General features: G+C 47.3%; 1 protein-coding gene and 1 long non-coding RNA gene across 2 annotated transcripts in view; both read right to left on the reverse strand.

Moving 5' to 3' along the window:
* The window catches only part of IFFO2 (intermediate filament family orphan 2), a 37,686-nt gene extending 14,743 nt beyond the window's left edge, over positions 1–22,943 (reverse strand). The window contains exon 1 of the mRNA XM_037381723.1: positions 22,207–22,943. Within this exon, the coding sequence (XP_037237620.1) occupies positions 22,207–22,838 (632 nt within the window). The 5' untranslated portion in view covers positions 22,839–22,943. The remainder of the gene's footprint in view (positions 1–22,206) is intronic.
* A 1,911-nt stretch (positions 22,944–24,854) lies between these two features.
* On the reverse strand, positions 24,855–26,768 carry LOC119145066. The gene is made up of 3 exons (XR_005103283.1): positions 26,586–26,768; positions 25,545–25,838; positions 24,855–25,070 (listed from the first exon to the last, which is right to left on the reverse strand). It is a non-coding gene; the product is annotated as an uncharacterized LOC119145066 (long non-coding RNA).
* Between the last annotated feature and the right edge of the window lie 454 nt (positions 26,769–27,222).

The following is a 27,222-nucleotide window of genomic DNA, read 5'->3' on the forward strand; positions in this document are numbered from 1 at the left end:
CTAATCAATATTTTCCTCCCCAGTTACCATCTAAAAGCAGAAGGCTTGGTCTTCCCCAAGTCTCATTCCCAGCAGACTGCTGATGCCCTCTGCTTCTTAGCAAACAGAACCAGTGAGGTACACATGCAGCCTAAAATGCTCGTGGAAGGGACCAAAGCCCAGTGTTCCCCTCACCTCAAGGAAGGGGGAAACACCGCCAAACTCATCACCTCTGCAGCATAAAGCAAAGCAGACAGGTAACTCCTCAGGAGAAGCAGTGTGGTGAGGACTATAATGGCCAAAAGGGAAATGACTGCACACTATAGGGGGGAAAAAAAAAAAAAAAGGAGAAACCAGCAGCCTTCACATATTTGCTGCAGGATTTTAACCAGTCAGCTGCTTCTGCTGCTCTCAAACGCACTTGTTTCTTGGCTCAGATGCATCAGTTGCTATGATTCCAAGCCGTATCCAAAAATCCTTTTTCTAAACCAGACAGGCACACGTTGCCACCTAAATCTACCAGACTTCAGAGTTTCTTATTGGATTTTCAGTTATTTCTTTAGATTTGAAATTCTTTTTTTTTTTTTTTTTTTTAAATCAAGCTTTTTTCTTTCTCTCCCACCTTCCAGGATGTTTTCCTTCCAACCACCACCCACCCCAAATCCAGGGCTAGCCTGAACTGTAGAAGCTATGGATGATTCCCCTGTTCCCAGATGCGACACGTTACATTCCAGCAGCATTCAGTCACTGCAGCTCCAGGCCCAAACTGCTGCTGCAGTCATGTCTTACGTAGCTTAGAGGAGAACAAAGGATGCTGGCTTTCTTTAACGGGAACAGCTACATTGCAAGGATATTAGACAAACAAAACACATGAATAGTCAGCTAGGATTAACGGGGCTTAAAGCAGTGTTCTTGTAAAGCTGAGTCACACCGCAAACTTGTGTGTTTCCTTTGAAATTGGAAGAGGAGCTACCAGTTCACCCATACTGACCTCTTCTCCCGTACTGCCAAGCTGATGGAGACGTTCTCACCAACCGGATAACGTCCCTTAAAAGCTTCTCTAAGTTTTCAAGCCTTAATGTTCATGACATTAAGCAAACCAGTCTGTTGACTCAACAAGCTTCAAACCACTTTCCCACTCCCTGAATACCTGGGTCAACTAACACCAGTCCCTCCCTTTCTCCTCTCCCACTACCAAGGCAACTTCCGGGTTACTGCCCAGCAAGGAGAATCGCCCACTGCGACAGATCCACAAAACCTCTTCAGAGCAGAAAGATAGTTTTGGAGAAGTTTGCCTTTCCAAATATTGCTTGGTAATTTTATTTTAAAACGCCAGGATTTTTAGATGCGAGTACGGTATTATTTAGACAACAAACCGCCTGCTTACAAAGTATGCCAGATACAAACATACTGGTTTAGGTATGTTTCTGCTCAAGGCAGAAAGGCACAAGTAGACCAGTCGATAGTTAACGATGCCTGATGGTATCTACTCCATTATTTCTTTCATTAAAAAAAATATCCCTCGCTCAAGGAAACAAGTTTTCCTCAAGTAACGTTTAATGACAAAGCATTTTTTCCTTAAGAAAAACTCTTTGGGAAGACCCTTCTTCTTAGTAGTTTTAGTCAGGCAGAGAAGAAAACCACCAAACAGAACAACAGAAAAAACATTTACAGTGGTCTAAGCTTCTCCCCTGCCATCTCCCAGGCACTGACTCCGGAGCTTCCCACTCTGTTGGCGCGTCTTCCCATCGGTTTATGGGGAGAAGAGCAGGAGCTGAAAGGAAAATCCAATAGCTCAAGTGCTTAAGTCCGCAACAGGAAACTAAAGTGTTAGTTTGAACAATGACTATCAAATGCTCATGAAAGTATTAACAGCTAATGAGTCCTGAAAACATAAACACACTGAACAGACCAGCTGTCTGTGCTCCTTCAGGGGACGGCATAATTGTTCCTTCTGGCATGCTAAGGCATCACTATCCCATTTCTGGCACGAGATGCACCCAGCCTTGCTCATCTGTTGGATATGAAGCATCCACGATGCTTCTCTGATGTACCACACCTGCAAGAACATGGAAGAAAACACCCATGCTCTGGTAGGGCCAGGTAATTACACGTCCAGCGCTGCCTGGGAGCGTCTGTGCTCTGCCATCACAGGTTGGAAGCACGTCTTTGTGCTCCCGCTCCTTTGTGGCAGCACTGCTTGTTCTTTGGTGCTTTGGGATCTTTTTGACGCCCATCCGTTGTTTACAGGAACCCCAAATGGCAAGGCGTACCACACTGCTCACCAGCGCTGGCAGGAGATTTAACACTTATCATGCACAAACCTAACAGATTTAATCGGTTCGCATTACTCACGGGCGTTACACGCTACCTCTCACCATGGGTCTGTAGTAACATGCCCGCTAATCCCCTCTCCAACACGAAGATAATAACTATCAACATTACAGTTTATAACTCTGGTTATTATACACCGATTTCATTTGAATTGACTTAACGGCCCGTCTGATGTGCAAACTTATATTCTCACACAAAAGCAATGCGCAGCCTAATCCTGTGATCTGCCAAGACAGAAACTTGGGCAGGGCGAGATGCTGGAGAGAAACGTACCGTGGTAGTTGGGGATAAGGGAAGCATCGCATTCAAGACTTTCTGGACAGATTACAGAAGCTTTTACAAGACTAAAATTCTGCTGCAGCATCAGTCTCGACCTAACCATTTGCAAGGGTATTAATTGAGAGAACCTACACCTGCAATCTCACTAGCCACCCCTGATACCAGAGGGTAGTTTGGGATCGTAAATACAAATAGTCACCTGCACGTTTGCAGTAGCTCAAAAGAACCAGACCATGCAAGAGGGATTTCATTTAAAAAAAAATAAAATCTCTATGAAACCTTATTTATTTTGTTGGACACACACACGCACGCAATAGTCTCTCTACTTTTAGAATCCTTGATTAAGAGGTAATTTTCCTATCCAGTCTCAGTTTTGCACTAAAGATATGAGGTTGCATTAAGCAATTAGCCTATTCACAAATGCTACCTCTTGTTTAAGAAAGCATTTTTAAGATGCTGTAACACAGGGATTCTTCCAGATTATCCCAAGCACAAACCATTTTGATCCCACATGCCCCGAGTTCTTATTGAAGCAAATTAAATGTTAGTTGATGGGCTCCATGTAAAACGTATTAATTTGATGTGAACATCTGATTCCATTAAAGCCTGGCTGTAACACAACAGCAGTGGCAGTCTGGAATGAAGTCATGTTTCTTGCCTGTTGCAAGCAACCTCCTCTCCAGAGAATCCCTTTGCTGCAAGTCAGTCATTGCAGCATCACATTTCCCAAACATCACAGTGACAGAGGAGCTGGTATCCTTGAACCCCTAGCAATGGTCTAGATGATACAGGTATATAAAAAAAAAAAAAAAAAAAAAATCACTGCAAGAACTTGTACCCTTTGCACTGTTAATACTTTGGAGTTTCATTATAAAGGAGAAGTTTAATATTAAAGTCCTCTTCTAGACTCGTGCTTACTTAAAGCAGCATACAGACCTTTGAACAACAGCAATTGCTTGTGAAGAGCATTACTAAGAAGGACTTACTATACAGAAAAACATTGCATAATTATACCTCTTGATTACATACACCTAGAAAGATGCTCCAGCCTGTTACTGGAACCACAATAAAAAATCATCTGCCAGTTTGTTTGTGTTTTGTTCCTGACCACACGAGGCGTTTAAACAAAAGCCATGCATAATGTCACAAGAGTTCAACAACATCAAGTAAAAGCAACAGCCATGCCTGCATTCCTCCAGAGAGAAAATTATGGTGCTTTTCAAGCAGCAGGAGAATCCACATGTAATTTTGCAATATTCACAGCAACATTAAACATATTTTAAGCTACATAGCTACGAGTCATATGCTCCTGTATGACTTATTCTTGCAAAGAACATGGCACTAAAAGGCCAGTTTTAAATCTAAGGTGTTTTTTGATATTTGGATAAGCTTTGAACCTCTCCTTTTGTACTTGCGACCAGCCCCAGACGCAGAAGTCCATTAACAAAGACACAAGATACTAATTTGAAATAGGTCTAACACAGCAGGTGAGGCTGCTGGTGGGTGTTTTCCCAATATTTTATACAACTTCCTGACAGAGAAAGCACCTAAATCGTCTCCCGTCCTTGCAAAAGAAACGTGCCAATTGTGAACTTCAGTTATTTTCCATCTCACAGCTAACCAAGTACAAAAAAACCCAAAACAAATCCCTGAAAGTCTTCTGTTCACCAGAGCATCCAAGGCTACTGGTGCTGGTGGTCTATCTCCACATCACACAGTAGCAAATTCACCTGAAATACTGCTGCCTTAAAAGAGGTAATTTTATTTTTCACTGTAGGTAGATTGAGAAACGGGGTAAAATCGACGAAGCCATCAAGTTCACTGCTGCCCAGCTTTCACTTTAAGGCCAAATTCAGAAAACCATCTTCCCTGATTTTCTAACCGCTCTTTGATCAAGCTTTGATTCAGGTTGTCCTCCAACAACACGAAGATGTCAGAACTCTGAACGCTCTGAACAAGTGCCATGCAAAAAAGCCTTTTGTTTTCCCTTGTGTTTATAATCTCACCAGCATGCTGGTTTCTAAGCCATTCTGCAGGAGAGAGCCCAGAACAGAATTCTGCAAGTAGCTAAGTTACTTTCCTTGGAAAGAAAAGGTTTGTACGGCTTCCTCTTTCCCAACGTGCTGCCCACTCTGCTCCTCGGAAAGCATGCCACGTTCTCCTGAAGGGAACCATCAGGCCCATGACAACATAACCCAAAATTGCGTATCACTGACCTGCCTACTCCACAGCCAGAAATTATTTTAAATATTGCTTATTAAACCCATGAGAAGCGTTCCAAGCCGCAACTCCTACCAGCAGTGGGATAGAGTACACCCTCCTGAAATGAAACCAGGCACGGTAATAATTCCTTTTAGTGTTTTCGTGCAAGCTCATAGCATCTTTACCTTTCTCCATGGTTTTCTGCTCCTCCTGTTCATCTCGGGCAAACAGAAATCGTAACTGCTTTGGAGGAACAGAGCTTTTACACTTGAAGGAGCAATACAACAAAAGGCTCTCGCTCTTCAGTCTTTAGTATCCACACTCCAGAACCAGAGTGTAATTAAAATCACATTTTATCACGAGCGTCCTTCACACTTGAAGCCACGGTGCTGGTGGGAGGAACACAACCACGTCCCGCAGCCTGCCGGGAAATCATTGCTGGTTAGTCATGGACTGTTGGGGCTGGTCAGACACCATCGATTGCTCTCGGAGCAAGGCTCACGATGTGATACACGATAGGATAACTAATACAGAAGGCAAACGAAACGCTGCTTCCCATCTCCTCCTCTGACGTTTGCCAAGATGGATTTACAAATTTGTGCCCGACCTCTCCAAGCAACCCACAAGCACCAGAAATAATACATCGAGCTGGATTTACTCCTCGGCAGAGCGGTGGGCACTGCAGCAATGTCTGCAGGCAGAATTAAAGCTAGTCGTTGCATTCCCCTTAGCACCAGCGACTTAAATTCATTTTTCACTCCTGTCAAAATCTTCATGAAAGTGTTTACAACCCCTGAAAAAAATACACGTCTCTTCAGCACGAACAAATAATACTGCAGTGTGGGTCTATTGCAGTGTTTGACAGCTGAAATGCCGGTTTTTTCGCTAGGTCCAGCGGACCCCAGGGAAGAGGAGAGGGATTTGTTCAGTAACATGAGAAAGCGGGGGCTGCCTGCCTTCCATTTTCCAGTGAGCTTAGCGGGAGAGCAGCTAGCCCAGAACTGTTTTTAACAAAAGAGCCTTGGCAAAAAAAAGCTACTCGGGCAAAGGCAAGGCCTTCAAGTTTGCCCTGTGGGCTTGCTTTTGGGGGTGGTGGCTAAGGATGTCCCCCGTGCCATGAAGGAAAAGCAGCCAAGAGAACAAGGTAAGGACCAGGCAGCCTACAATTAGAAAAATATCAATAGCTTAAGCCTAGGCAAAGATTTAAGACGGGAGAAAACACCGCTCAAAAGCCTACCTCTAGGAAATTCCCCACTGCAAAAGGGAAGTGTTATGATGAACTTTACATTTCCAGTTACTGAGATCAGCCCGTAGCCTGAGACAGCCTTACAGCTATCGGAAACACACCACCGACACGCGAGCTGCAAAACGATTCAATTAGCCAAGATCCCAACTTCTAGCAAGCTGCTCTTTGTCATCGGGACACACAACTATTATTCCCTTTGCCAACAGGCTACTCGGTATCTACAACTCGTGTGAATTCAGCGGACTGCTGGGGAGCAGGACCTCCCGGTCTCTGTGCCTCCGAGATACCTGCAGCAACATTTCAGAAAGGAAACGTCAGACTGTTTGCTTGACAAGTCAGCTCTGATTCCAGGAATACGATACAGCCCACGCGTGGCACCGTAAATATGATTAGGTTTAAGCACGAAACACATGATAAAACTCAGAACCAAACACCCATTTGACACAGATCAATATAGCATGACACTCTTGGCAAGATGAGAATCACAGCGTTGCGTTTTTGGCTTCTTTTCAGCTCAATTGTCGAGAATTGAGTCATCTTTGTATATATTTTATTGTAGCCGAGGTAGCTACTACATCAGCCTTCCTGGGACAATGCTCAAATTCTCGATTCTCTTCTTTTATCCTTAAGTCCAAGGCTTTTCCCCCATTTTCTAGGCATATCCGCTTTTTTTTTTGTCCCTTTATGTATATATATATATATATTTCTATCAACAATAACAAGGAAATTTAAGAAGATGGACACATCCTGATTTCACTGTATCAGAGGGCAGCATCCTATTTCCATGCTGCTATTCTTCCTTACTTCTGACAGGTCTCACGGTGCTGATGGGCACTCGTCATGCCAGCAACCCACCCACCAGCACAATCGCAAAACAGAGAGGAAAAGGAGAGCTTGAGCAACCAACACAAGTGGGAAGAAATCCCATTTCCGAGAGATCAGACCAACAGCCTCAAAAGCCACCGTACTTCATTTGTAGCTTGCAGCCAAGTCCATGTTCAAGTCAGTTCTGACCAAGCTGTTTTCTAGAGAACACCAGGCTCATTTCTATACATTAACATGGGGATTTGCACGCAAAAACCCAACTTCATTTGCCACTGAAGCATACAGAAGTGCTCGGCACACTCTAGGCCTGCAGAACACACTGCAAGTGCAGCTTATGAAACAGCCAAAGAACATCATATTCCTGTAAAAACTGTTGTCGTAACCGCAGATAAAATAATGACACTGACTCATATTGAACAGGTAATCGGAAAAGCACAGAACTACATTACTGTATAGCACTGCTATAATTATCAATTATATTTATCAAATACTGAATTACCATGTAAGGAAATCTCTAGCAAACATTACGTACTACAAACCGCATGCACTGAAGACAGCTGATCATGTATATACATTCATTTTACAACTCTGCCTAATAACAAGCTGCGATTTTATGGTCTTTGGTATGTCATACATTCAGGTGTTTTGTCCTAATGCTTTGGCACAGGCTTATAATTATATAAAACTGCTGTGAAATTCAGCCAAGCAAACTCACTACTTCTAAAGACCATTCTCTTTGCAGAAAATATTACTGAAATACAGTGACGGATGCTGTAAAACTTCAGTGAAGGACAATGAACAGAACAGAGACCACGAGCCAGAAGAAAAGTACTGACTGAAGTCTATTTTTATATTTTTTTTTAACCTCCTGCAAAAATCAGAAAGCTGCCCATTATTCTCTACTCCTCCTGAGAAATTGCTTTATGTTTATCTACCCACCTACGGTATGGCAGGGGGGGTAAATGGCATTATATGGGTCCGACATTGGGACATACAAGCACCTCTGAACAAACGAGAGGCAGAAGCTGGGCATGTTGGAGCATTTTTTGGTGGTTTTTTTTTTTTGGCAGGAAGCAGTAGCCCATCCAGTGCTTTTAAATCCTATTGCAATTATTGCAGAGGCTATTCACCAACTCACATTCTTTCAGTCAACATACAGAAATAGCCTGGTACAAGCACTAATTTGAGAAACTTGTAGAATTGTGGTCTGCTGTACTGGAAAAGGTCAAAACAGGCTTTCAGGGACCCTGCGCAGACAAAGGGGAGTCTGCGCAAGGAGCCTGAGCTGTGGAACACTGCATGCTATTATCCCGGTGTCCCAGTAAAGCCATGTGATTCCTTTGGACAGCTCATCTCCAACATTCACATCATTACCGAAATAAACACAGGCTACAGCAGAACAGAACGAAGCGAGAGAAATGTCTTCTGCAAATTGGAAGTCGGGTTGTTTAGAAGGGAGTTACCATCAAGCCTTCAGTGCTCAGTTTCAGCAACAAACCGCACAACAAAAAGGGATTATTATAACTGACTCATGTAATAATCACAGAAAAATCCATCCATTGTTTAGAGAAACTTAAAAATTGCTTAATGCTCTTCATTTAATCCAGTGTATTTAAACAGCAGAAGATAGGCAGCAGCACGCCTGTCCCAGAATCTGAAGCTTCACTGGCTTAAAAGAAAAAATAAATTAAATAAAATCATTAAAAAAACACCACCACCAAGCCACTCATTCCAGGCCTTCGATAGAGTTTTAATAGTTTGCTAAGATGCAAGACTACTAACATGGGCACTTCAGAAAAAACCTCCATGCCACTGTAAACTGGTAGTGTTAAGCAAATATTTGTAACGGATAAAAGCTTTCTGTGGCCTGCCACCGAACAGGACCTCCAACTTGGATCTTAACTAGTGATCTGACCTCGATATAATGGGGTTTCTAAAGCAGGGGGGTCCCGTCCTGTTCCTTTCCTCCCTGGCATGCTCACTTCAAACCCTCGGTCCTTCAACTCAACTTCAGCACATTGAAGAATAATATAAAATACCCAGTAATATAAAATACCCAGTAATATATCCAACAGGTCATAAAAGTATTACCAGCACATACGACCACATCAGACTTGGTCACGACACGTTTCTGAAGCCAAGCACCCCAAGAGCTTCATAGCTTCTACATAAAATCCAGTACACGAGGCTTGAGCTGATTTTCAAGGTTTCCCCGAGTCTGCAGCAGCACAAGAAGGATCCACACTTTCCCACAGATAAGTGTATTGCCCCTTCCCTCACCTTTCCTTTTTCCTTTTTTTCCCCCACTCCTAAATCTCAGTCCTCCTTCCCTTTTTTTTTAATCCACAGAACACATTTCAAGAGCTGATAAAAACATTAGTATGGAGGAGGGCTTTCGGGCGGGAAGAAAAAAGAATAAGAAAAATAAAGCGTACAATAAACCAGATTTGAAATCTACTTATAGTCAAGAACGCTTACCGGAACAAAGGAGTATAATTCTATATAGTTCCAGCCTTGCAGCAACTTTAAAAAGATGTCAAGACAAGCGTGCTCTAATATACAAACGTATTTTTAAAACGGGGATGGTGTATTTTTATGGTGCTCAGGACATTTCACTTGTAATTTCTCGCCTCCTCCTGCTGCTAAGGGCTCTTAGCGAAATGCGGACACCTTGCCAAAAGTCTGGCAGCCGAGGAGACAAGGAGTTACAGAAGAGATTTAAAGCCATAAGAAGATCTAACGCTAAGCTGTCGGAAAGTACAGGCAAACTTCGGTGGCATGAATTTCCTTTCTATTTTCTATAAACACCTAACACAAGCGTTCATGAATGTCCTCTTGGAGGCTGCCAAGTTAAAATAATGCATTAGCTCAGCTGATGCATGTGACCACGTGGAAGAATCTTACATCACAGCTTGAAGAGAAGGAATCCAGCGGGCTTTTAACTACAGGGAATATTTCCCGTGTAGGGTGAGGATTATTTCTTTTCAGAACTGCCTTCTGACTTCACAGCCATCTGTTACGAAAAGGAGAACCCGGCTGATTCGAGCACTGGTGTCGCCCCGTGGGTCTCCTGCTCGCCAGGCAGAGCGGGGATTTTCTGCCACTGGAACATCTACACTCACGGCGAGTCCGAGGGTTTCAAGTCGAGATCCACCCAACAGATCCCCAGGCAGATCTCTTGCAAAGAGGGGTTTCCCCAGTAAGCCAGCGTGAAGCCTAGTATTACTCTGGTGGGCGAACCAAGGATGCCTGCCTGAGTCCCACAGCTAACAGCTGGAAAAAAATCCCAGTTAAACCGATCGCTTGTCTCAAGGATTGCTTTCAGGAATACAGCAGATCACAGAGCATTTGGGCTAGCTGGTGAGCTTAAAAGAAAAAGAAATACATCACTGGCACAGCACAAAGCGATCAGACACAGCACCATTTTCAACACCTACTGCAATCTACTGCACAGAAACCCTCACCTCCTTGTCAACAAATATTCCCATCGTCTTTCATTTCAGTATTGAGGCAAATCAACCATTTTGGGGAACACCTGATCCACTTCTGTAAAAAAAAAAAAAAAAAAAAAAGACGAATCGTGTAATTACACGTATCACCAGCTAAGCCTCGCTGTTAGAACGTGCCCCGTGCTAAGTCCAACACACTGGTATTTTAACATCCTCTCTCGTAAAAGGTCTTCATCTGACTTACTGTTTTCCTGAGTAAATGTTTTCTATATACAGCCATGCCCCTCGCTGGCTGTGCTGTAACCACTCCGCTGTTATCACCTCCAACTAATGCCGAAAGGCTCTGATAAGACCGAGTGATAATAGATGGGGATTACTCTTCTGTGGAAAGGAAACAGATCCTGCTGGAATGTGTTACCACAGCATTTTCATTCACTTCGGCAGTTCTTCAGCCTGGAGCGCCTAGAATAACTGCAGCTACATCCCCTCTCCTTACCTGCTCTTATCCTTACCCTGCTCTCCTCACCTGGTCTTCAGGTTTCTCTCCATCTGCCCTCCTTCCTCCCCATTCTTTAAGAACCAGACTCAAAGCTGAGAGCTAGAAGTCATCTTAATTTCTGCCCCGATCCTAAACACCTTTACTTAACCTATTAAAGATCAAGGAAACTGTTTATTGACGTCAGATAACGCTTATCTTGAGAGCACTCAAGAGTCAGGAAGGCAGGTGGGACACGCACCCCGTATGTAGCAAAGTGCTCCTAGATATTCCCTCTCTTATCTACACTGTAAGTTTTATTACCTTTGTAAAGGTAAATATATTTAAGTGCAGCTTTTACGTGCAGCTTCGGGAGCCTAAGAACACAAGTATTAACAAAGGACAAGAGACACGCTGCCCTTCCAGGGCTCCTATGGCACTTGAGACACGCAGCACTCCTCACACGCTCCTTCAAGAAATGCGAGAACACTCGCTGTGTTTAAGCTGCTTTAATCACTTCTAGCACAATGGACAGATTAATAGAGTTTAGTATTCCTAGTTAATTACGGCCTTTACAGCATCACCATTAAACCAGGGTACTATGCCATTTAGATGGAAACGAATTAATAAAGATGACAACTAGGAGGGCATAAAACTCAAGATTAGGAATTTTTAAATGCTCATACAAAGATCAGTCTTAAATTCACACAAACACAGTAAGTTATTTTTGCTGTTTTGGTCACGTAAATTCCCAAGAACGTAATTGTTTTCTTGAATTCACAGGCAAACAATGAAAAAACCCTTCATGAACACTGGTCCACAGTGGAATATCCTCAAATATACCAGGCAGAGACTTCGTGAAGCCTCACCTGGTCTCCGAAAGGGAGTGAGCTCTGTCTGCCTACCGCTGCAAAGAAAGCAGAGGTTGCAAACGGAATCCCGTTTTAAGATGGTGTGAAACGCGACAAATCATTATTAGCGGGAGGTATAAACCAACGGCAGTGGCGAGCCTGGGCTGGCGGAGGGGAAGAGATGGACAGCCAAGGGATCCTAGTACAAACCTGGTTTTAACGCAGATGGCCCGTGAGAAGGAGGAGGGTGATGGAGGGACCTCGTGGCCCTGCCTTCCCACTGCCCTGCACCCGCAGCAGAATCGGGACCCAAACCCCACCGAACCCACAGCCCACCGTGGGGAGGAGACCCCTGCCCACGGCTCTAGGGCCATATCTCACAGCGAATTTTATAGGAGAAAGAGCCAACAGTAATTAACGCTTCGTCGATCGGTGGAGAAAGAAAAAGGCTGTACGTCTGCACACGGGTGACACCTCTCACAGGGCTGCGGCTCCGTGCATCTGCACCAGCGTGTGGTACCCACAGCGATGCAGCCTGGACCACGCGGCTTCTGCCGGCTCCTACCTCACATAGGAAGCAGAGAAGACGGCAAATTCCTTCTGGCCACTGGAACTTACCAGGGGAGAGCCTGACTGCCTTGCATATAAATGGATAGAAGGATCTAATGCCCAAAAGGGGAAGAGAGGCTATGAAGGAAAATGGGTTTATTTGCAGATTCATCACAAGCTACCACCAGGAGCTCGCTGTCCTTCAGGGATAGTTATCACAAAATGAGCTTACTTACGTCCCATAGCCATTCTTGAAAGGATAAAATTCTGTACAGCATCTCTGCAAGTGGGGCTTCATTCCCAGGGTCACTTTGTCCCTTTTAACAAGAAAAGCTGGTCTCCCACTGACAACCGGCAGTTCTACGCTCTGGTTAAGAATACAGATTAGTGGAAAAACATTTTCCAGGGCATTAAGGAGTTCTTAAGCGCTTTGCACTACCATTTTCTCCCTTTCTTTAAAGAGAAGAAAAAATAAATAAATAAACCAGACTGCCCAATGCTTCATCAGATGGTCAATGCCTTATTGAAAAGTTTAGAGTGGAAAATAAAATATTTTTTTGTACCTGCGAGAGGGGGATTTTCTTGTAGCTGTTTTATTGACAATACTTTATGAAATATTAAATATTAATATTAAAATATTTGTTATGATTCAATATTAAGGCACCCATGCCATTCTACAGAATTATGTAAAATTACACCGATACCTAGTATTCTTTTAAATCAGATTTGACTTGCCAGGGCTTGACTCCTGTGACTGAAGAGACCTGGACTGCTAAATTTAAATTCTGTTCTCAGTATCAGAGAAAGCTTCATTTAAAAAAAAAAAAAAATAAATGGCATAGTCCTATTTTCTCCCCTCAGTGACAGGCAGACAAATTTCACCTGTAAGAATCCACAGACAGAAATATATTTGAAACCACTGATTTGGAATAAATACTGAGCCAGGATCCCTTTGCTCTCTAATTCCAGCATGAGTCACCGCATGGACTAAACACATCTACTATATTTAAGGGCAAAGGGGGATCCAATCCTATTATACATCATCACCTCCTTCATCATCTCTGTCCTCTGTGTTAATGAGCCATTGTAAGTTAGTAAGTTTTCTCGCCCACATGAAGAGGGCTAGGTTAATTCCTTCTCTTTTTAGCACAGAGCCTGGGAGCCGTCATGTCTTTCAACCAATGTTGATCTCTGCCCACATATACCAAACCCCCGTAACTTTCTGTGCAAACAAAACTGGGTTTGCAATGCAGCGGCATACGTGGGCACTGCTAAACCCGCAATCCAGAGCTTTATCTGCAGCTCACCTGCTCACAAAGGCTCTGGAATTGCTGTTCAGATTCACGAAACCATTTCAGATCGGGAAACCAAAACATTTGGCTTGTCCACAGCACCAAGAGATTTGCAAAGTTACAAGGAATTTAGGCTCAGGCTGTAACGCCAAGTTTTGCTTTCGGTTGTATTCCAGTGGAAATTCAGAATAAAGCCACTGAAACTAGCATCAGATTACTAACAGCAGCAACGCCAGCCATCCGTTTGATCACCCACGGCTCAAATCCTTCTCGAAAGCAACGCACGTTGGTGGCTTCCAGACAGAAAAAGCCAAAAAAAGGGCCAACTGAACGTATCTCCTGGGAGAACAAGCTCCAAAACGCGGCAGCGGGCTTATTTCTGAAGCCATGCCACGGAAAGCAGGCGTGACTAGGTCCGGTCCCCAAACCTGCTTGGAAGGGGATTCAAATTAACAAACTTCTGGGGGAAGCGGGTACGCCGAGACCAGGAGAACGCTTCCAAATTGCGTCCAGTAACCATCGAGTCACATGTAGATGAGTTAGAATGTGGAAATGCTCGAACAAAAGGCTGGAGAAATGCATCATCTGTGATTCACTTTCACACAGTAACAATGCAACTAGTCCGTGTTCTGTGTCATTAACAAGCAGGACGCATCGTTAATGGGCACAGGGCACCGTTCTCTCCCAGCTCGCCCGATGCTCTTGTTATTGAAGTAGATCCAGAGGCAGAGTCGATGTCCTTTTTGTACACGGACCAACACCACTAACAGCGAATAAAACACAAGATTCCCACAGGTTTTCTAAGGAAACGCTAATAATTTCATTTTAAATAATTTTTCTAAACGAAGCACCTTGTCAATCCAGTCACAGTAAACATACCTGCTTCCCAGCTGCCGCTTTTGCAACAGGGCTACAAAAAGTCACCGAATTGTTCTGACACGTTCACAACCAACTAGCATGTGCATCCCAGGTGAGACACCAGCAGGCACCGTTAGATCACCCTAGCTTTTTCCAAGCCTACTTTGAAGCAGAAAGATCTGGTAAGAACCGTTTCTAGACTAGGCGACAGCCTGGGATTCCAAAACACCCTACACATTCCTTATTCCTTTTGTATCCAAAAAATATCCCACCCTTCTAAATGACTTATTCATCAGGCACAGACATCGAGGTCACTAACTAGGGTCATTCACCTCTAACCCCAAACCAAGGCATTTTAACAACATATTTGGAATTCAGTCATCTATCACTAGATCACACAGACATCTAGTGTGCCCAAGGTATCCCCGTACGACAACGATTTCGGTTTTGCCCCCTAATCTGAACGCATAATAAAGTGGAGGCAAGTTCCTTCGCTTCAGACGCATGAGTGGGAGGTGAAAAACGTGCCCAGGATAACGCCAGCATATGAAAGCAGCTGGATTGCACTCATCCAAACCAAAAGTAGACACAGGAAAAATATAGGACATACCCCACAGATGCCAGGCATAGGGTGGGATAGAGCAGAGTGGAGTCTGAGAACTGGTTTAAAAGCAGAGCCACGCACTACATTATTTCCCTGTGCCTTGTTTACTAAGCAAAAGGTCTTGTCCCATTTATTATCTTTTTTTTTTTTTATCAGTTCAGGGTTCTGACAACAAGATAACTTCTAGTTGGGAGAGGTCACAAGGCTGCTTCAGTTAGACTAAACAGCATACAGGTACCTACTGTTCAGTTTCTTAGCTTTTTTTTTTTTTTTTTAAAAAAAGGCCAAACTGGAAGACATTTTTTTTTTTTTTTTACAAACAAAAAAGCTGGTCTTAAATATTAAGATGGAGACTTAAAACCATAAAGAACAACATCCTGTGAATATTTCTAGCGAGCTAAAAAAAAAAAAAAGAAATCATTTAGTCACAGAAAAGAATATGCAGGAAGCCAACGTAAGACCTGGCAGAGCATCACCACAAAGCCTTAACCACAAAAAAGCAGCTGTGGAGCCGTATGTGGGTTCAGTGCTTTCTTTAGGTACATGCCCAGCACTCAAACTGCATGACAAAGAGCTAGAAATAACTTGTTTCTGTGTTTGTCTTCACCTCAGCCATAAATCGCAAAGGTCTTCTGCAATTTATTTGGGTTTAAGATCAGAGGTGTGCGGGGGGTTTTGCTCCCAGACCTGCTCAATGCTTAAGCTGCTCTGAAAGGCTGGATTTTTGCCTTCAGAAAGTCCGAAGCTTCCTCCCATGAGTCACAGGAGGAATCAAAAGGTAAATTCAAAATACACACAGAAAGCCTGCGGTTCCCTGGCACGAAGGAAGCTGCGCTTTGAAGAACACGGCACAGATCCTGCCCCAAGTTTCTCTGAAACTCCAGCCACAGCATGAGGTGGTGATTTTTCTCTTCACCCCATTCCATCTAGTTCAGCTGAAATTTTTTAATTTTTTTTCCATTATAATTCTGAGTTAATAGTTGGCCAAGGATAAAGCTCAGCATAAGGAGCTAACCTCAGCCAAGACAGCCATCTCAAACCAGCCCTGGCTGCTCCCGCTCCCAGCCAGTTGAAGTAATGTACACGCCGAGATTTACCTACTTAAATATTTAACAAAATACAGCCCCAGCCCACTGCGGAGCACTGCTAGAAAGCTGGATCAAAGGGAAGCATCCTCCCCTCCTTCCAAAACTTCTCCCACATTACTACAACCCAGAAGTCCCAGTTTCTAGCTATACCACAGAAAAAATGGCATAAACCGGAGATTCGTTGGAACGCTCCAGAGATCCATGTATACTGTAAACGCACGTCTCTGCGGCAGCATTTTAGAAGCAAATACAGCATCGTTTAAAGAAAAACATCTGACACCCAAACAAACATTACTCTTACAGTGCTTAATTTGCACAGCTCCAAGCAGTACAGCTTTCCAACCAACAATTACGAGGGAATGTATGTTTTTGTTATACGGCCAAGTTTTTCACAATAGACAATATTATCCATTCTTCACAAAGAAAACTTATGTCCTCCCAAAGCAAGTAAAAAAAAAGTCTTTTCAAGACAGAGTCTCAGGTTTCACCAGAGCAAGCATTTAACATCAAACTTCACGTCTTGGAAGGGGTATCCAAGAGTCTCCAATACCAGGCTGCCTGGCTGCTTTGGAAGCAGTAAGGAACACTGAATTTCACCAAAAACCCACACTGAAACATAACGCCCCCTTTAAAACATAAAAAGAAAAGCAGAAATACCAGAATTAAATTTTTAAATATATATATATATATGTGGCTTTACACGGAGACTGCATTATTAGCAGCTCTGTAACCAATTGAAACACGGACAGCAGTCTAGCATGCTGGTTACATTCTTCTACAGGGATAAAAAAATTATTTGTTTTTTATTGGGTCTATGCGTAACATTTGCATCTTGTTACCACTGATATTTTAGCTTTAAAAGTTTTCAGACATTCCTCCAGGGCTTATCTTAAGCACATTTTTATTAAGTTCCCTTCTTTAAAAAAACGAGATCCAGTTAGTTTTGACGCGCATTGCCTTTGACAATGATAATCTTTGTCCTTTCCAGCTGCAGCAAATTTAAGATAATCTCTTTTTCAAGTGGACTTTATTAATCTTCCAAATGAAATACCATCCTGAGGTAAAACAATTATTTCCAGTTCAACTCTTAGTAACAGTTAAGTCTCTGCTGGAAAGGACGACTAACATCTGGCAGATTCAATATCTGCACCAATTAAGAACAATTGTGAAACCATAATATACAAATCTATTCCAGTGTACAGACTAAGGCTCGCCACAGATCAGCAGCCTTCTTGCAGCTGAAGGAAGGAGAAAAAAAAAAAAAAAAAAAAAAAAAAAAAGAGAAGGGTGAATGACTGCAGAAGGATTTCACCGAGTCAGCAGGCTCCTGCCGGCCACACGCAGCAGTATGTTGGCTGTCATAACACACGGCGACGCGCTCAGGTCTTCCAGGGAGAGCTCAGGGCGAGCCTGGAAGGTGAGGCACCTCGTCCGCACCGCCATGCCCTGCACCCGCGCACCATTGCTCCGTACACGCCACCCGCGCACATGACGCCGGCGCTCTGTACACGCCACCCGCGCCCTGCGCACACGCACCCTGCCATCCTGCCTTCGCCAGGAGAGCCCACCAGCACTCCAGCCTCCGTGGCACCGCAACTCCACCAGCTCAGGGGGGAAGCACCTTTCCTTTCCCCTTCCCACAGGCAAGCAGGTTAAACCACCCGGTGCACGCTGACCAGCGGGAACCACGGCATGGCCCTCTCCACGCCTCAGCGAGGGACCCCCAAGGCACGTCGGGGGCCGGGCAGCACCAAAAAGAGGGTTTTTCTTCTTAAATAACCCACAGGGATCACAGCAGCCCAAGGCCCCTCGCAGGGCAGCAGCCGCGTCGCACGCCTGTAATTAAACCTGCTTCATCACCCTCCCCACGGCCGGGGGGACAGGCAGATCCAGGATTCACGCACCCGACACAAAATCCCACAACAATCTCACCTCAAGGGAGGTGAAGCAGTATGGTTGGTTATTTTGCTGTTCTCTACAAAAAAACCAAAACACTTCACCTGTGTCTTTCAACTTGTAGGCATCTGACATTTACCTCCATTTTCACGTAACGGTCCCTGAAAGTATTTTTATTTGCAGTCAGAATAGCTCAATAAAGTCAACAATTTTACCTTTTCTTGTTGAAAGGGGAGTAACAGATTCAAAGTTACAAAGGATTTGGCATCAGATCTAGGCCCAAAAGCTCTTTGAAATGCTAGCAGAGTATGACCAAAAAAACCCCTCCAATAAATCCTAAAGAAAACTAATTTTAAGCTTATTTTCCCATACATTTCCTCCAGTTGCTGACTCCCCCAGCTGAAGTCATAATCCATAGTGTAAAATCATAATTATTACTAAAAAAATAATTATAAGATTAAGACAACATGTTAAGCAGCCAAAGATTCTGATTTATATACCACTTGTGTAAAATAACATGATCTGAGGGGGGAAAAAAAAAGCAATTTTGATCTGAAATATCTGCTGGGCTCCTTAGAGGGAACATTTTCACAGTCGTGCTTCAGATACAAACAAAACCCTGGGTAAAATACAGTCTAGTTGCTCTACTGACCATGCGCTCTAATATTTTCTAGGCCTCAGAACTCCAGTTTCTTGTGTTAGGATATGCAAGGAAAATTATTTTGGGGAATGGAACAAAGTAGTGGAATATAAATTTCCTAAAATGAAGCCATTGGTAATCCCCAAAATTGCACAGGCAGCATTTCATTGGAAAGAACTTTAGATGATTTTCCATTCTTATTTTTAAGAGTAGCAGTAAAGCTACCTTTAAAAGAAAGGAAAGGAGGGATTATTTCACCCCTGAGTGCCACCACTATTTTTCAGTTCACAAGTATGACATCAAGCAGTGTGTGCCTTCCACAACAGCCACGTCCCATAGGGGCTACACGTCTTTGAAACTACTCGCTTGAGGAGAGTCCACCAACTCCGCGATGTAATCATCTGCCCGGAGTTTTCCTGGTAGCCAAGTACTTCAAACCAGAAACATTTGCTAGCTACTACCTCCTTAATCAAGTGGTCACCCTGGAAAGGTAAAATAGCCTCCACTGTTTTAGGAAATAAATGTAACGTATCGCTACGTGCTTAAGCATTTTCGTGGGTTGAGTTGGTGGCTTACTGGTCAGGTTACCAGGCCTGATGGCTTCAAGAAGGCTGCCACATTCTGCTGGTTCCCGAGTTAAGCAAAATGGGTATTTTCTTGGTTGTGGAGCAAACACAGCGTATAAAACCCATTTTGGTCCATCATGTAAACACGGTGTTTGCAGTGCGGAGGTGCCTGCGAGCGGGAGCAACGCCGTTCCGAAGGAGCAGCTGCCTGCTGGTGAAGGGGCTGCAAACACAGGCGCATCCCTGCGAGATCACCGGTCCGCCTGCCCGACCTCCGGCAGGACCCAGCAGCACCATCAAGAGACGGGCACAAGGCTCACGTTCCACCTGGAGCTCATTTCCCTAAATAAAACTGGATCATCAAAGGCTTTGCAACAAGATAAGGTAAACCCAAAGCGTGTATTTAAATACACGTACGCACACACAAGCGTGCCACGACAGAGAACCCCTTCCCTGCAAAAACAAACAAGAAAACACTGGTACCAACCTTGACAGGATTGCTGACAAACACTGCAACACCCCATTAGCTCATGCTAATGCAATCGAATTGACTAATCTGCTCTGACGGCGAGAATTAAATTTAAAACAGCACAGTATTACTCCATAAGCATGCAAAAGTGTGCTCAAGGCCACAAATGAAAAAGTCAGTCTACCCCAAAAGAGCTTAACATGTGGTGTCCGTCTGATGACTGAAGGGCACAGAAGAGTGGAATAATCATTCCAATTACATAGTAATGAATGCACCATAAAAGACACACTGCTGATATAATACTAGTGTGGTAAGTGTTGATATGTATTAATCAAATTTTATTTCCAATTTTATTTCCAAGCATCAGGAGAAAAACCTGTTTCAAGAGCAAGAAGGGTGGTAAGAGTAAGATTTGTGATTGCCTACAAAGAGGCCCCCTTCGCTACAGTGAGTGCATTTGGTTTGGGCAATCCTCAGGAGCGTGCAAGCAGCCACACATGAATACGGACTCTGGGGTGAAAATTTGTTGTACAGAAGTGAGCGAAGCACAAGAGACAGAATCAGCCCTGAATCAGCGGGAAGACTGAACTTAAATGGCCCACAAGTCTCCTCTTCCCTAAGAGGAAAAAATAAATCACACATCCATCAAAAAGAAGAAGTATCCCCAACTTTTGGTGACATAACCCACACCCAACACACACCTTCCTTAACCAAGCCACCCTCGAACGCAACTTCCCCTGAAGCACCACCACTACTCCAACTCCTTGGTACCAAGCGTAAAACCAACAACAACCCTGTGCCACCATGGCATCTACAGGTCAAGACTGTTAAAAAAAAAAAAAAAAAAGAGACCAACTTCTTTTTCCATCCATTTTCAGTGGGTTCTTCAGCACTGAACAATCAAGGCAAGCAAGCTTTAAGACGCACTGAAAGCAAACAGTATTTTAGTTAACAAACAGGCCAGAAATTACTACTGGAACAGCTACGCCTGCCTATAAAATCCCTCCAAAGAGCGCTAATTGACAAGAAGAGGTCTGTTATAAAAGCTGATGATGAGAGGTATGCAAAGAGCACACTGCAGTCCTGTTACCCTGGACAGAAGAAATTCAGCGACGCTTCACAGGCCACAGAACCGAGCCAAAAAAAAAAAAAAAAAAAATACGAAAGGATTACATTTGCTCCGCAGGAAAAAAAAATAAAATACAAGGCTGCGAAAGGAGGAAACACATCTGAAGCCTAAAGATGACAAAACTCCCAACAGGAGCGCCCATGCCAGCCCCAAAGGACAGGCAGCTCGTCAGACAATGCAGGAATCTCCCTGCAGAATCCCAACTAGCTGCCTTTTTTTTTTTTTTGCCCCCCCCCCCCCCTTCTGGCCTCCATCTCCACCACCGCTACGTTGAGCAGGCAAGAGCAGGCAAATACAGCAAAGGGAATGTTACCCATCACCGGGTGGGGACACACACACACACACAACCCCCCCCCCCATGAGAATCCCAGGGCTCCCCACCACGCTCAGAGACAACCCTCCAGGTGAGCAGGCTTTGGGAAGGCTGGCGTTAGGGCTTTGGGTTTGAGTAATTCCGAGGAAAATCTCCGAGTGCAAACCTTCCCCTGCAGTATTTGCAACCCAAATATTGCAGCACTGAGCTAATTTCGGGGAGCTGGCACGCGAGGTCGACTACTGGAGCGATCAGACCAGAAAATGAAGGCAAGCTAAATTTAGGAGTAACTACACGATGCAATATTAACAACAGATTACCTCCCTTCTCCAAAAAGGATTTTTTTTTCTCCCCCCCCCCCCCCCCCCTTAATGCCAGCTGACAATGCTCCTTTTCAGATAAGCCTCTCCAGCCACCCAGGGAGGGACCCACCAGTTTTCTGGGCACCAAGCTGAGGTGCAACCCTCCTCCTCAACCCCCTGGGGAGCCCCGAGTGGGGGCCCCTGCCCCCAGGGGTCTCCCCACGTTCCCCAAGGAGCATCCATCCCAGGGAGGGAGCCCAGGGCCGAGGATCCCTGCCCCCAGGGGTCTCCCCATGTTCCCCAAGGAGCATCCATCCCAGGGAGGAAGCCCAGGGCCGGGGACCCCTGCCCCCAGGGGTCTCCCCACGTTCCCCAAGCGCCCCTGGGAGCATCCTCCCTGGGGGGGAGCCCCTGGTGGGGGACCTCTGCCCCCAGGGGTCTCCCCACGTTCCCCAAGCACCCCTGGGAGCATCCTCCCTGGGGTGAGACCCTGGTGGGGGACCCCTGCTCCCAGGGGTCTCCCCACGCTCTCCAAGGAGCACCCATCCTAGGGAGGGAGCCCCTGGCAGGGGACCCCTGCCTCCAGGGGTCTCCCCATGTTCCCCAAGGAGTATCCATCCTAGGGAGGGAGCCCAGGGCCGGGGACCCCTGCCCCCAGGGGTCTCCCCACGTTCCCAAGTGCCCCTGGGAGCATCCTCCCTGGGGGGGAGCCCCTGGTGGGGGACCCCTGCCCCCAGGCGTCTCCCCACGTTCCCTCGGCCCCGAGGAGGGGCTGGCCCGTTTCCCCGCAGTGCAGGAGCGGGCAGCCCGCATCGCCCCCCGCCCCCCCCGGCTGCCAGCCCCCCCCCCCAGCCGCTCACTTTCTCTTGTACTCATCCCGCTCCCGCTTGACTTTGGCCAGCACGTTGTAGAGGGCGCGGATCTCGGGGGTGATGGTGTCGATCTGCACCCCCACGCCGTCGGGATGGATCCAGGAGACACCGGGCCCTTGCACCGTCTCCAAGCCGCCGCCCCCGGTTCGCCGCACCTGGGTGTAGCTCCAGATGGTGCCGGGCAGGCGGCTGTAGTGAGGCGGCGAGGCCAGCGGCGCGGCGGGCAGCCCGGGGCCGGGCAGCGGGGGGGGGCCGCCGTCGGTCTGCACGGCCTGGTCGCGGGAGAAGGTCTTGTAGCGCAGGCGGCGGTCGCGCTCGCTCTGCTGGGCCGCCAGCTGCTTCTCCAGCAGCCGGTTGCGCCGTTCCAGCTCGTGGACCTTGGCCAGGAAGCAGCGGAACCGCACGTTCAGCCCCTTCAGCAGGTGGATGTTGGAGCCCAGGTCGTTACGAAGCGCCGCGGTGACCGGCGGGGCCCCCCCCGCCGCCGCAGCCGCCGCAGCCGCCGCCGCAGCCGCCGGGCTCCCCGGGCCGCCGCCAGCGGTGGGCCCCAGCGGGCAGGAGGCGGCCGCCGCGGCGGGGGAGAAGGCGCGGGCCATCTCCCCGAAGAGCAGCGAGTTCATGGCGCGGCGGCCGCCTCAGCGCCTCAGGGGACCGGAGCGGAGCGGGGCACGGCGCGCGCGGCGGCCGGAAGCGGCCGGTTAACGGTCGCCGAGGCGGAGGGAGCGCTGCGGCGGAGGGAGCGCTGCGGCGGGCGCGGCGCGGTAACGGCCGCCGCGGCGGGCGCTGAGGGAAGAGGGGAGAACCGGGCACCGGGAACCGCCGCCGCCACCGCCTGTCCGCGCTCCTGCGGCTGCCGCTGCCGCTGCCCGGGCACTGGGCGGCCCCGGCTCCGCCTCACCGCGCCCCCGGCGCCAGCGGCTGCGGGCCGCACCGCCCGGGCCACGCCCCGCCACCGACCGCGCCCCCGCCGCAAGCCACGCCCCCTCCCCAGAACCGCTTCTGCCCGAAGCCGCGCCCTCTTCCCTGAAGCCACGCCTCTTCTCCAACGCCGCGCCCCCTCCCCGCAGCCACGGCTCGCTGAAGCCTCGCCCCTCCCCCGAAGCCACGCCTCTTCCCCAAGGCCGCGCCCCCTCCCCACAGCCACCTGCCGTGCCCGAAGCCCCGCCCCCTGCCCCAGTCTACGCCCTCGCGGTGCCGCATGGCAGCGGCGTGTCCCTCCACGTGTCCCGGCGCAGCGAGTGCGCACCGCGGGGCGGTGCGGGGACTTCGCGGGGGCGGGGGGGGCGGTGAGCGGGTTCGGCAGCACTCCTGGTCCCTCCGCGCGCCCCCGGTTAATTAGCGAACGTCAAACCAACGAGGGGGGGGGCCTGGCCCTGCCCTGTGAAACACCCCCTGCCCCTGCCTTTGCAGCAGGGAAATCACCTAATCGATACGATGCCATTGTAAGGGGTGAATTTTGTTACCCCAATGCAGCGTCTGCCTAAGCGCCAAATAACGTTGATATGACGATAACTAAGTTATTAAAAAAGCGTTTCCCAACTGCTGCTTCCAGGACCTCTGAGCCACTTGGCAATCAAAGGATATTGTTTAATCGAATAATGTGATTACTCTGCTGTGCCGCCACAGATAGAGCGATGCTTTGTGAGCAAGCGAGGCACATGGAAAACTCTCAGCGGTGCTGGTGTAAAGCTGTAGTAACACTAATCGCTCAAATAGTTTTTGAAATAAAAATAGGGTGCTTGCCAGGTAACATTTAGATTAAACCACACAGGCGATATTTCTATGAAATGAGACGGGCAATATTTCTGTTAAATGACACGGGCAATAGTTATATTAAATGACATGGGCAATAGTTATATTAAACGACACGGGCAATAGTTATACTAAATGTCACGGGTAGAAGCATCCAAAAGCCAAAATTGCACCAGCACCCGTGAGCCGCGCTTAGCACCGTAACCAAAGGCTCTTCAAAGGGCTCCATAAACATGTTACAAACCCGTGTTTTCCCAGCACCTCCTGGAAAAAAGATCGCATCTACTGGGTGGAGCTGCTTTCTCAGAAGGGTGACTCAAAGAAACACCTGAAAAGATTAGCTCTTCCCAAGCACAAAAAGGCTTTAGCCTCAATTGATGTCGGCTGTAACCTGCACTCATTGCTGAGGTTACGGGAAAACATCCTTAATACCTTGGGCATTAGGGCACAGCTGGAACTGCTGATGCTGGGGACTGGGATGTGGCGGGCAGAGCTGGACTTCCAGAAAAAAACTGCAGCTCCCTGGGAAACGTTTCCATGGCATGTACCACCCTGCAGATTCACAGCACTACTTGCAAAATAAGAAAATAAAATTAATAGAATAAAAATATATTAATAAATGAAATTAATATTTGACTAAAACTGCCAATAACGAGGTTATTCTTAGGGGCAGAAGCCAATCAAGAGCAGGTTTCTCCCCCCGGCTGGGTAATTCCCCATGCTTTAGGCACAGGGCATCCTCGCTGGCAGGCGGCGATGCTGCCACGAGCCCGATGATTTCAGAACCCAGCAAAACTGCGTGGTCAACAGCTGGGAAAATCCTGTTGAACAACAAGATTTAATTTTTTTTTTTCCCTTAAGGAAGCAGGAAAACATCAGAGGGAATGACAAACCAGGCAGTGAATGCTTTTGTACCTGCCTGGTGAGACGCTGCGTATCGTGGTTGCTCATTAGGCAGCACCATCGCTGCGGCGGTGAGGATGGATTCGCCAGGGCCGCATCCAAAGGTCGTTAAATCAATGAGTGTTTTTCCTAATGGGATGTGTACGGTCACCACCAGCATCCCGCTGCGCCGCTGGGCTATGGTTTCCTCCCAGCCCCTGAAAGTGAATCATCCTGAATTAATCGCAACAATTAATTAGACTTGGGCTCGGAGAAATGGAAATCCCTCTTTCACGAGGGCTCCTGCAACCACAGAGCTGACCCGCTGCTGCCCGTGTCGTGCCAAGCAGCCGTGGTCCGGCACATGGGATACCCACAGGCTGGGGACATTCCTGTAGAGATTCCTCCGATTCCTGCTGTGGAAAGCTCTCCGCCGGCTGCCAATTGCAGATATAAATAATGAAGCACTGATTAGCCCTTTCCTATTTGGACAGGGAGGAAAAGGGATGGGAAATGGGGCTATTTCTGAATGCAGAAACAATCCGGCAATTAAATAACGGTGACCACCCCTAGAGATGCTAATAATACTGTACTGGATTTATTTTTGCTCTCAGTTGCTTCACCCAAATGTGGGCTGGAGCAGCCCCTGAGGAATCTGGACCCTTGCGTTTGATTTTTACACCCATTTTTACCTTCACATCTTTAGCATCCTTCACCCACAGACCTTGGTGACTCTTTCAGGACTGCTCTCTACATCTGCTTAAGTGGTTTTAATATTCGTTTTCCTGGATTTGGTTGTGTACATTGTTAGTCTGCCACTGGTGGAAAGTTCTTGTTCCCTTGGGTCTGGCTTCCTTCAGAGTAACCGTTTCTCTGCCAAACCAAAGCGAAGGCAGCAGCTCGCCAGCACGGACGCACTGCGGTACGGCGAATGGGCGATGCTCCCCCGGGCTGGCACGCGGTGCAGCCGAGTTGAATAAATCCCCCTTGAAAACAAACAAGCAAAAATCCTTTGGTGTAACACCCATAACGCGCCCCAGCCCTGCCAATGCCCTGCCCAATAACCTCAGCACAGTTCTCGGCTCTGGCTTTCTAGCATTGCGGTGAAGCAGCATCTCCACCAAAGCTCCGGCGATCTCAGCATCCCTCCCTTTTCCCCCTTCCTATTGCCTTGCGCTGCGGCAACCGCCTGAGCCTGCTCTTCACCAGCCTCAGAGATGGAAAAAGGTGATTTATTCACCCCAGACTCCGCAGTAACAAGAGGTAGCTTCTCGTTGAGGCTGCCATTCCACAACCAGCAAGCTTCAGTGGTTACAGTGGGATTAGTATCGCTTACCCAGGGCTCTTACCCTTGCACTGCAGCTCGCTGCCTGCCTGAGTAAGGGTATTTGGGCAAACCAGGCTGCTGAAACACATGGGATTTTTAAGAGTGCCTCCCCCAGAATGGTTGGGTTTTAACCCAAACACATGCGATGATGCCTGAGCATCAGCAGCGCGATGGCATTAGCAGCCGATGAGTTGCTGCAATGAGCCCCACCACATCCTGGCAGCATTTTTGGCTGGCAAAGCATTTCCGACCCCAGCCGGCCCCTTTCCTCCGCACGCTGCTGTGGCTGCGCCAGCATCAGGGCTGCTCCTTGAGAAATCAGAGCAACAGGCACGTGGGAAGACGGTCAAGAACGTGCCAGCTGCCCCGGTGAGTCCTCCAGTGAGTCAGACCCCACCTAACGCACCCGATCCTTGACGAGGACACGAAGCCGGTGCCTCTTTGCCTATCGCCGAGGTGTCATTCGGTGGAGAAAGGGCCGGGTTAGTCACCGAGGTTGTCATTTCCAGCCGTATAAGGGAAGCCTTTGGATCACGTTGGCAATTGCATCGGTCATCACATCACGCTGTGGAAACAGAAAGTATTTGGCAGGTTGGCTGCTATTGATGATGTGGGAGGAATGAGTTACCTCAGCAGTTACAAAACCAGCATTTTTTCCTCCCTGCAGGTTCCTTGTTGCCTTTAAAGGAGGTTTCTCCTCCTAAAACTTTAGTTTTCCTCCTATATGTTTTCTACCAGTTCTATCAGCTCATGTGAAGTAGGAGCTGCTGCTTAAACCCAGCACCTTCTCCCCCTGCAGGGCTATTGCTTTGCTCCAGTCACTTTTTCAGAGAGAAAAATCTCATTTTGCCACACCTGGGAGGTTTATGTGCACCCGCGCTGCAAAGCAGAGTCCAGCCACAACGAGGGATGCTGCTCACGCATCGTGTTCGTCCTGAGCCCGTCGGCAGAGCATCGGGGCTGCACGGGGTGGACCCAGGCCGGCTGACTTCAGCACACCCCCGTCCCCTCGCCCCCAGGCTGCGGATGATCTCTATGGAGAT

Source organism: Falco rusticolus, chromosome 3, assembly GCF_015220075.1.
Source record: "Falco rusticolus isolate bFalRus1 chromosome 3, bFalRus1.pri, whole genome shotgun sequence".
Classification (NCBI taxonomy): Eukaryota; Metazoa; Chordata; class Aves; order Falconiformes; family Falconidae; genus Falco; species Falco rusticolus.